At 53.4% G+C, this 10850-nt stretch overlaps 1 protein-coding gene across 1 annotated transcript; it reads right to left on the bottom strand.

Moving 5' to 3' along the window:
• Positions 1–526: 526 nt before the first annotated feature.
• Tac4 (tachykinin precursor 4) lies at positions 527–8033 on the bottom strand. The gene is given in 6 exon segments (XM_055620416.1): positions 527–615; positions 617–687; positions 1729–1788; positions 2749–2781; positions 4521–4614; positions 7806–8033. Coding segments are annotated over 6 exon segments (402 nt in total). The 5' UTR covers positions 7908–8033; the 3' UTR covers positions 527–573.
• Positions 8034–10850: the final 2817 nt, after the last annotated feature.

The raw sequence follows: 10850 nt of genomic DNA, 5'->3' as shown, positions 1-10850 counted from the left end.
ATTGGCCCAAAGGGTGACCCCTGTTGGTAGGATTACTGGGAATCTAAAGGGGAAAAGGCCCCTGACCCCACCCCCAAATGCATGCTGCACTTTCCCCACCAGGACATTTTCCATGTTTGTATTGCCATTCTTCGCCAGGCCCCCAAGCTCTTTTCCCACCTGAGGATGGACTTGAGCCCTGTAATCTTGCTCTCTGCTTTTCTGACATCCCACCCTCTACGCTGCGTTGCTGAGGAAGCTACTTCTTCCTGCTACAGTATGTTGGGCGTGGGGAGAAGCTAACCCTGTAATGCCTGGATGCAAGGGAGAGCTGGCTCACTCCAGCTTGTGAGGCATTGGTGCTGGTGTATGCCATAGATACCTGATACTGGGAGTCCTGGAAGAAATGCAGAGTTCAGTGCGGACGTGGCAGGAAATGAATGCCCCAGCTGAGGACAGAAGACACAAGCCTGTTGGTCTTGAGGCTCTTCGGCTGTGATGTTCAGGAAAGAGATGGGCGTGGCATCACTTGGGAAGTGCTCCTTGAGGCTCACTTTGAACCCTGGCCGTCCTCTTCTGGGCCTAGGGACAACCCTACGAGTTGCTGGTGATGAGAGGAGTCTGGTGTTTCTCTTTGACTCTGGAGGCCTTCTCTGGCTACTGCTCCGGGCCCTGCAGCCTGGTGGTGTGCCTCCTGTCCACAGGTTCCTAGAGCAGTTAAATTACAGGCTCGTCTGCCACCTCCCCAGCCAGCCCTCGGCCATCCTCCACAGAAAGGGGAATGGTATCCTGAAGCCCAAAAGCTCTCCCTGGGCACATGGAGCTGCCACTGACCAGGAAACTGGTTTTGTTTCTAGCTCACTGTGTGACCTAGGGCAAATTACTTGCTGTCCCTGGAAAACAATGTCTATAACCAGCCACCTCACCATTCATGTAAGGCATTCATCTCAATGTTGGGGTGAGTTCCAGAGTTCCTCTGAAACACTCAAGTGCCTTGAGAAAAGTCTTGGGAAAACAGGATTCGTGGCCTGTCTTCCCAATAGCCACTGTTCTTTCTTTCAGGAAAGAGGGAGGGGCCAGAAGTCAGCACAATAGGGAAGCAGCCTGGAGCTCCCTGTGGCCTGCGTCTGCCCATCACTGCTTCATCCACTGCCCTTGCTCTGACTCACAGGCTCTGTGCTCCTCCCCTAGCCTGAATCATTTATTTTCCTCCCTGGCTTTAGGGACCAGTTGACAATACAGCTCCTGCTTAAGTGTTTGGGGCAGGGAGGGGGGGTAGTGTTTGCTGCTTAGGGCATCCTCTCTCATGGGGCTGCTCACTTAATGAGAGCTGTTAAAGACAGCCTCTTTAAGACAAAATTCCTGACCTAGGGATCAACAACCAGGACTTTACAGATAGACAAAGATAAGGACATCATATTTTGTGGCCCCACTGAAACTAAGAGGGAATGGGCTAGGGAAGATACAGCTTTCAAGATCATCAGGGCTAGCAAGACAGTTCAGCCTGTCAAGTCTGACCACCCGGAGTTGGGTCTCTGGCACATGATGAAAGAAGAAAACCAACTCTTGAAACTTGACCTTTGACCCCCACACACCTGCTGTAGCACACACAAACATACACAAATAATCATCAGAGGCCTTTTCTCCTTGTACCTCAGCTCTCACCTCCCACAGCCCCTTCTGCCAGACAGCTATTCTATCTGATGGCAGTACAGCGCCTGGCTATTTCCACATGATGCCCTTGCCTACCTTCTATGGACAGACCACTGGTGCCAAGGAGGTCCTGCACTATTCGTCCCAGCTGATATCCTGATGAGAGGGAGAAAGAAGAGGTAAAAGAGCAGTAAAGGAAGGCTGCCTTGGACATGGGGGAAGGACAGGGACGGTAGGGCCCTACAAATGCAGCCATTCTCATCATGGGGCATGAAGAAATGCCTGGATCCCTTCGTTCATCTATGGCCTTACTCATTGATTCCTTCCTCTTGCTGGTCCATGTATAGAAACCAGGCTGAGTATTAAGGATGCAAAGTGGCCAAGGCCTTGGCTCTTCCTGCGGGGAGTTTCCAGGCTGGGAACAAGAGCTATGTGACACAGCAGGACAATGCAGTGTGCCAAGAAGAGCATCATTCCTAGTTCATGGAGACAAGCTGTCTGCAGTTGTCCATTAGCTGCTAGGGATGGGGCTGTGAAATCAGTAACAGCCCCAAAGGGCATGAAGGGGCCAGGCCTGATTCACACAGCATTCAGGAGTTGTGGGAACAGGTTGCTATTTTCTGTCTTATTTTGTTTCATTTGAGACAGGTTCTTGCTTTGTAGTCCAGGCTGGCCACTGTAATCCCTCTGCCTCAGCCTTCCAAGTGCTGGGATTACAGATGTGAGCTACCACACCCAAACCTCCTTTTTGGATTGCCTTTCTGATGAAGGGCTTAAGCAGAATAAAGCCTACCTGGATTTGCAGTTCTTACATCCTCTGGAGGCAAAGGGTTGCATCTCTGAGCTCTCTAATCTTTCTGGTTGATTCATTTTCTTAACTCTGCAGCCCTGGCCCCGTCTCCTACCCCTGCAGGCATTCCTGCATGGATATCCCACCCTCTGGGGAAATAGCCAGAAAGCCTGTCTTCTGGTCAAGTCACAGCATCCCTGGTACAGCAGTGCCAGCCAGGCACGCCCCCAGCTGGAGCTTCACTGCTTATTCCAGGGTGGCTAATGGCCAGCACAGTGCACCCCACCCCAGGGAGGACGCTGAGGGTAAAGCAGGGCAGCACTCACCCATTCTCTCCCTTGGCTGGATCGGACGTATTCCTGGGAGAAGGAAAGGGGGATGAAGACTGTCCTTCCCTGGGGGCTTGCGGAGAGGTGTGAGGGTTCTTCATGGGAACTCTAGCCATCCCACTGTCCTTTCGTGACAGTGGGGGCATGCCCAGAGGAGCTTATGCACCAGTTGGGGAAGGCACCCTTGGGAAAAGCACTTACTATCAGAGCCTCAGTCACCTGCTGGGCATATGGGGGGTGTCATTGCCCTAGAGAGCTGACCGTGGTGAGGTTCTGCTATGCTCACGGAAAAAAGAAATTGAGACAAGGTCTCACCATGTAGTCAAGTAGTGAGCTTGTGACAGTTCTGCCTCTGGAGTGCCAGGATAAAAGGCAGGTGTCATCCCCAGCCCACTTAAGCATTTTGTTTGTTTTGCCGGAGGCGGGGATTAAAGGCCTAGCACACCCCTTTTACCACTGAGATCCACGGCTAGCTCAATTCCTCATCGTTTTCAATGTCTCATTCTACATGGTCTCAAGTTGTTATTCCCCCCTCCAAAATGTGTGTGTGTGGTGTGTGTGTGTGTGTGTGTGTGTGTGTAAATAGAGGCCAGAGGTGAATATTGATTGTCTTCTTGGATCACTGTCCACTTGGTTTTTGAGGCAGGCTTCTCACTGAAGCTCACCGACTTAGTTTCACTGGTTGGCTGCAAGTCCCAAATGTTGTCCCATCTTCACCTCCCCAGGGCTGGAATTACAGGTGAACTGCCTAGCTTTTCATGTGGCTGTTGGGTGCTAAATTCAGCCTCTCATGTTTGTGCTGAGCCATCTCCCTGATCCCTATGTTGTTGTTGTTTTGTTTTTTAAGACAGGATCTCATATAACCCATGCTGGCCTCAAACTCACTATGTAGCCGAGAATGACCTTGAACTTCTAATCATTCTGTGTCTATCTCCCAAGTGTAGGGATTATAGGCATGTGCCACCATGTCCCATTTATGTTCTATTTATTTAGTTATTTAATGTCTGAGTGTTTATTTGCATTTACACCTGCATGCCAGAATATGAACTGATTGTGATGAGCCACGATGTGGTTGCCTGGACTTGAACTCAGGACGTCTGGAAGAGCAGACAGTGCTCTTAATCACTGAGCCATCTCTCCAGCCCCCATTTATGCTCTATATTTTGACCTTTCCCCCACTGGTGGTCTTATGTTTTGCAAAATCTCGTTGAAAACGATCAGCTTGACAATGAACCCTGTGTGCGAACACCTCAAGGCTCCCATGGCATTCTCATGAAAATTTAAGATTCCCTGATTGTGAAACTATTGGTCCAATGCACATACATTTCCAACTTTGATGGCTGCAGCCAGTGTCCCCCAAATGGACAGCGCAAATGCCGACACCTGAGCATGACTGTGAGCATGCCGAGAGAACCTGAGCTCTGTCCAGTCCGACTTCTCTCTGCGCTGGACAGCTTCCTTGTTTCAGTACCCTCAATAACTGTGCTCATCTGCGCAGAACTGGCTGGAGAGCCTGCCTTGCCCTTATCTCATGGCTGCTGTCCAGCCCCACAACATTCTCCCCATCACCCAGGTGTGGAACCAGTGTGCAAAGCCTCAGCCCCCCTCATATGCCAGACAGCCCCTAGATACCTGTTGCCATTGGCTCTCCCTGGAGCATCCTGCTTGGGTGATGACTGATGGGGGATGTACCTCACCCTCCCACGGGCATCCTCTACTCAGTATGGCAGGACCCACTCAGAACCACACCCACTGCCTTCGACACTCACCCTCCACCCGCTTCCCCATCAGACCATAGAACTGGCGAGTCCTGCTTCTCTTCACCTCCGGAAGCTGGAGCCTGATGCTGGGGACAGGGATTCCCTGGGGAAGCAGAGAGTTAGCGTTAGGGTGTGCCACAGAGGAGGAGATGTGGGGTGCAGAGCCATCTCAACAACAGCCTGGCACCCCAAACAGCACACTGTATTAATGATACACGATCTCACAGACTGGGTTTCTGGCACTGCCCTGAGCACTTTAATTTAGTAACTCACTAATTCTCACCCAAACCTCATGAAAATAGTACCCAATTACTATTACTGTCACCACTTAGCAGATGAAGACATACAGGTACACAGAGATGAAATATGTCCAAAAATAACATAACTAAGTGAGAAATGGAGTCAGAACTTAAACCCAAGCCATGTAGCTCAAAGGGAAGGCTCTCAAATACTCCAGTCAAAATTTCAGTATTAACCACCATTAGACTACGGAACTGGCTATGTTGGCATGTGAATGCAGCCCCAGCACTTGAGTGGCTGAGGCAGGAGCATTGTGAGTACAAAGTCAACCTGAACCACATAGCCAAAACACTGCCACCAACACTACCACACACACACAGATGGGGAGGCAGGAGGATTGCAATGAAATAGATATTAGACTAGTATGCATACGGTTCCAGGCCAGCTAGGGATATACAGTGAGACTGTCTCGAAAAGAGTGTGATCCTTTGCCCATTTTTACCTATGTGGAAACTGAGGCAGCTAATAACCTTCACCAGGGTAACGCACAAGCTGAAACAGGATTCAGAAGTCTTGAGAAATGTTCTTTTTCATCTTGAGTCACATTGCCAACAAAGACCAGAGTTGGGCTGCCGCTTAATAGGACAGAGCAACAGAGCTAATAGCTATTCTCTCCCCTCCCCTGTTGTCCCAGACTTACCCTCCCCAGAGCCCAGCATCCTGGGGGGCTGGGTGGAGCTATTACCCAGGGAAAAGCCATTTTAATCGTCCAGCCCAACTGGCAATATTCTTCCCCAAATGCTGTAGACCCAAAATCTCTTTCCCCCACTCCCTCTGAGACCTTGGCCAAAGCCTTCTCCCTCTCTGATCTTGAGTCTCTGAGGGATCACCTTTTTTTCTGTGACCATCTCTGAACGGAGACAGGTGGGAACCACCTTTTCCAACAAGGCTTGAAGATAGGCCACAGCCTCCAGTGAGGCTGGGAGCTGGGTCAGATCAGGAACTCTCGCTAATGCCTGTGCAGGATCTGGGGAGCCTAGGGATCCAGCTGGGAGTCTCAGAAGACCCACATGCTGTTTGGGGCTGGTCGCACCCTATTTTTGTGATTGGGGTAGACTGTTTTCTAAGCCTTGGCCTAATTTGGTCTTCTAATCTGTCTCTCTAGGACGTCAGTGGCTGGGGCAGCTGTCGCCAGCTGGAGTCGCCCAGCCTAGCCAGAAACCAGAGAAAAGTCTCCTTGGAGATTTAGGCCTATCTTTGAAAAGCTCATGAAAACCACTTTGCCTTAATAAAGGGCATCCTTCAAGTGCAAACTGGAAAGAGCGGTCTTTTACGGATTAAATGGAGCAGCCGCTTCTATCCACCAGGTTTCTGCTAGGGGGAGAGAAGGCAGTAGGAAGACCATTCTAGTTTACCCAGGAAGCCCAGAGGTGATGACTGCAGGTGGGACAGCCTGGGAACTGGGAGCTATCAGCACGGTCGGTCGTTTGTAGTGACACTTAGCAACTCGCAGAGCATGTCGGTACTTCCCCTCTTCTAGCCTAGCCTCTTCTTTCCTATTGCAAGCCTCCTGTCTTGGGAGAGGAGGGGACAAGATTCAAGAGTCACTCCTGAAGGGTGCGCTCACTGACTACAGGTAGAAACCAACACCAGCTGTATGACGCTGATGGCACGTCCATGTGGCCGTATCCAGAGATCCCTCCAGCCCAACAGGACTTTTCACACATTGCGTGTCTGTCACTGACTTCAAACAAAGAATGTGTCATAGCTCCAGAATGAGCTAGGGGCCGTTTTCTGTCTCCCTCCATCATGCAGGTTTAAGGAAACTGAGGCCAAGAATGACAGGAGTCGACGGACAAGCTGAGACTTGAGCCCAGGGTCTGCCAAGCCTGCTGGCTTGTCCCTCTGTCCACATTTCCCTAAACTAGAGGGGAGCCTCCCATCCTCCAAGAGGCTGTCTGGGCACAGCTTTTCCTGGGGTCCCATTTTTAGTTCTGCCCTCCTCCCTACGCCAGCCTTGAACTCCCTGTGCAACCAAGAATGACCCTGAACTTCTGATCTCCCTGCCTCTACCTCCTGAATGCCGAGGGGCCGGGACTACAGGCACGCATCACCTCGCAGTTTCATGTGACGTTGGGGATTGAACCCAGGGCTTCACATAGGCTACTCGAGCTCTTTGCCAACTGAGCCCCATCCCTAACCCCTCAATTCCAAGAGCTTCCAGGGACCTCACATGACCCAGCGAAATACATCAAAATCAGCTGAGTGTCCTTTCCATCCTGGGACCGTGAGGAGACAGGCTCCAGTTACCCTCCTGTGCAAGCTTTTCTGAATGCCAGTCTCTTCTTGTGGTTCCCTGATGAGAGCTTGGGGGCTTCAAGGTCAGAGTCTTGGCCTAGGTCAGAGGTATTGGAGCTCAGAATAGGGTTGGAGCTCCAGCTTTGAGATTTCTTTCCAGTGGCGGCATTCGGGGGTGGGGTGGGGTGGGGTAGACACCAACGCAGTCAAACACCAGTGCTCAGTGCTCGTCAGGAGACTAAAGTGTTTCATTACGCGTGACAAAATAGTGACCCTGTTCCAGCTGGTCCCTCGAGAAGAAATTCTGGAAACTCTCTTACGCACAGATGCATAGAGTCAGAACATAGCTAAGGCGGAAAAAGCTGTGCTTTTGAAGCAGCGCACCTTGGACAAGCTACTTGACCTCTCCGTGCCCTGGTTTTCTCAGCTGTGAAATGGGGATGACGATGGTGTTTTTGTCCGTGAGGCTGAAGTGGGTTATCGTCTCTGAGGCAGCCGGGACAGTCTTGGGAACACGATGGTTCCCACTAAGTCTTCCCATACACACAGCACACATTATTGCCCTCACTTGCACAAGCCGCGCTTCCCTCTGGTGGTTGGACAGATTGGGACCCATGACCTCGAGCCTCCCCATGCAAGGGAGTTAACGAGCCTACCTTGCAGTCAAACTGCTTAGGGCAGTGCCCTCTGCCCTCCTGGCAGCCTCAGAAGGGGTCTCCCAGCCCTCCACTGTGTGTCACCATCTCAGAAAGGTACCTTCGGGGTCACGGTCACCCAGGACTCTGCTTCCTCTGTGTCTCCCACTGCACTGCACACCCATGGCCCGATCAGGAGACACAGGGCAAGAAGGGGCAGCATGGTGAGGGAGCGCCCCTCTGTCCAGGGAGCTCCTCTCAGCCTGACTCGGCCTCCTCCTCCCGCAGGCTCAGGTCCGCACCCAGGGCCGCTCCAATGTGGGTGGGAAACCTCCCCTTGTTCTCCAGGTCTTCTAGCGTCTCTGCTTCCTTCCTGTGCGGTTTATCCCACCTCTGGGCGGCTTCATGTAACAGCCTCTCTCCCGGGCTGATGGAGCCATTGACATCAAGAGCCTAGACCTCCCCGTCCCCACCCCTCCCAACACTTGATCCCAAGGCTTAACGCTGATGCAACACCAGCCTTACCTTTGGCTGAGTTCCCTCCTGGGACAGGTGCACAATGGCACAGTATGTGCGGCCTGGAGATTACAGCTCGCCAGGGACAACCCCGGGGACTCTCTCTCCTGCTGCAAGAGGGGCTGTACGGTGCTTTCTTCCTGTGCTTTCTGAGGTTCAGCAGTGGGTCACTGCTGATCAGCCACTCCCATCCCATCTCTTCTTCCTCTGTACTCTGCCCAAACTCGGTCTCCGTCTGTGCTTAGAACACACTGCATGTCCCATGAGGTGCCAGCCCTTAAAGGAGCGAGGCCTCTTGCGAGAGGAAACTGGAGTTTGCCAGAAAATGGCTTCAGAGCCCAAATGTCAGCCACTGACCATCAGTGATTTTCCTTCTAACACTGAACCACACTTGACCTCTCTGCTTGTAGGCCCTGTGTCACTCTCAACTGCTGGCTATGTTCATTTCCTGTCTGTTCAGCTTCTCCCTCTGCCCTACCACCCATCCACCTGACAGCCTAGAACGAGGGCCCTGTGGTCGGTGACCAGAGATCCAGTTGTAGCTTCATTATTGAATACTATGTGACCTCTGGCTGTTACTTAACACCTTAGAACCTTCCCAGGTAACACGAGGCCAATAACGACCTTCTGCAAGGGCTGAGGATGACAGCAAAATGTGGAGTGGTAAATATTTAACGTCCATCAACTATTGTTAATGTTACTTTTTTTTTTTTTTTTTGAGGTAACAGTTTCTCTGTGTAGCTCTGGCTGTCCTGGAGCTAGCTCTGTAGACCAGGCTGGCTCAAACTCACAAAGAGCCACCTGCCTCTGTCTCCCTAGTGCTGGGATTAAAGGCACATGACACCATGCCTGGCTAACTTGTTACTAATATTGGGACTGGATGGGAGGATGAGGAGGACACTGTGCCTGACCCCAACACCGGAAACCTCTGGTGGGTTGCAATGGGAATTGTCTCAGAATGCCAGCACAAGCTAAAATGCAGATTTCTTGGTTCAGCCCGCCACAGGGAGGAACTCAACCTGTCTTTTACTCAACTCTCTCATGGCCCCACCCTCGTTTTGGGCTTTCCATCAACCTCCTTAACAAATTCTTCCTCATGGGTATCACTTTTGCCCACTTCATTTTGCAGATGTGGAAACAGGCAGCTCAGGCTTGTTCTTAAGTATGCTGAACCCCAGTATCACTGGAGTTTGCAGGCTGGCCGGGGGAACCCCAGCATTGATCCCAGCGGGAGGTGGCCTTCCACAGTGCAGGCGCGAACAGAATGACTTTAGTCCGTAAGCCTCGGTTTACCCGTCTGCAAACTTGCCAGGGTAGGGCAAGCAGTTCAAGAATGACCGGTTAAGTTGTTCACAGGCACAGGGGAAGCCTGGACCTCGGCACTGGTCTTGAGGCTCCCCACGTCGCCTGCAAGGGAACCACAGTGCATGTGGGGCAGGATGTGGTGGGCGCACTGTGTGGACGCGGCGGGAGGCACGGGGCAGATGAAAAGGCGGAGGGAAGAGAGAGAAACCCCAAAGGCCCGGAAGGCCCAGAGGGAGGCAGGGCACCAGCTGCAAACCGCGGCTATTTGCAGCGTCGCCCTCGGTTTGCGGTCAGGCACAGGCTGGAAGGCCCGGCGACCCGCTTCGCAGCCCCGCCCGGTGCCCTCGGCCACCCGGGCGAGGTCCTGGCCGGTGAGTCCCTTCGCTTGCAGCGTTGAGGCCCGGGAGGTGGCTGGGTTAGAGCGCCGAAGGGACAAAGTCACAGCAGAGCCCCGAGCGGGCCTGGTAGGGCGAGGTTCCCGGGAAGACGCGGGGTGGGCGGGGCCCTGGAAGGTTCCGGTCTGGGGTGGACCCAGGAGTGGGCGGGGCCCCGGCATTAGCCACGGAGGTCGAGCACGCCCGGGAGAGCAGCGCCCTCCAGCGGCCGAGCTGGGTAGTGCCCCTCCTGGCCGGGTGAGCTGGAAAGCGCCCCCTATCGGCCGAGGCCGGCAGCAGCCCTCGCCGACCCACTAGCGCAGGTTCCGCTCCGGAACGACCGCGCGTGGGCGACCCGGTGCCGGGCGGCGCTCTGGCCGCGGGGCGGGTTGCGGCAGCGGTGAGGTCCGCTGGGCGCCGGGTGGGCGCGAAGGATTGCTAAAGGCTGCGGTTTGGCCAGGATTGCGGAGCCGGGAAGGAAAAGATGCAAGCGCGGAGGGATGAAAAAAAAAAAAAAAAAAGAAAAAGAAAAAGCCGAGGGAGAAAAGGGAAACCCTAGATCCCGCGGGCGAGCTGCGGGCAGGAAGCCGACGCTTCCGAGCGCCCACTCGGCCAGAGGAGGGGGACCGTGGGCCCGGTGGCACAGACAGGCTCCTGGAGGCCAGGCGCCATGGGTGGCGGAGTCTGGATTCGAACCTCATGTGGCTTGTTTTGTTCCTTTCCTTCCTAGACGAAGGAACCGGAACAGGGGAGGAATGAGTAGCGGGGCTGGGAGGGGCTCGGGTGAGAGGTCTCGGCTGCCTCGTAGGGACACTTGCGAAGAAGGCCAGCGGTTAGAGAACGCTTGAAGGATGCTGCCGGACCCTGCTTCCGGCCTTCTCACGCCCTTCCAGCGCCCCCACGTGGAAACTTCCGACCAGTCACCGCAGCTTGTCAGTAGCTGCGTTAATGGGCTCTGATGAGCAGTTCTT

Source organism: Psammomys obesus, unplaced genomic scaffold (genome assembly GCF_907164565.1).
Source record: "Psammomys obesus unplaced genomic scaffold, mPsaObe1.curated_primary_1811, whole genome shotgun sequence".
Taxonomy (NCBI): Eukaryota; Metazoa; Chordata; class Mammalia; order Rodentia; family Muridae; genus Psammomys; species Psammomys obesus.
The sequence above is the reverse complement of the archived record's forward strand: the minus strand, read 5'-3'. Positions and strand labels throughout refer to the sequence as shown.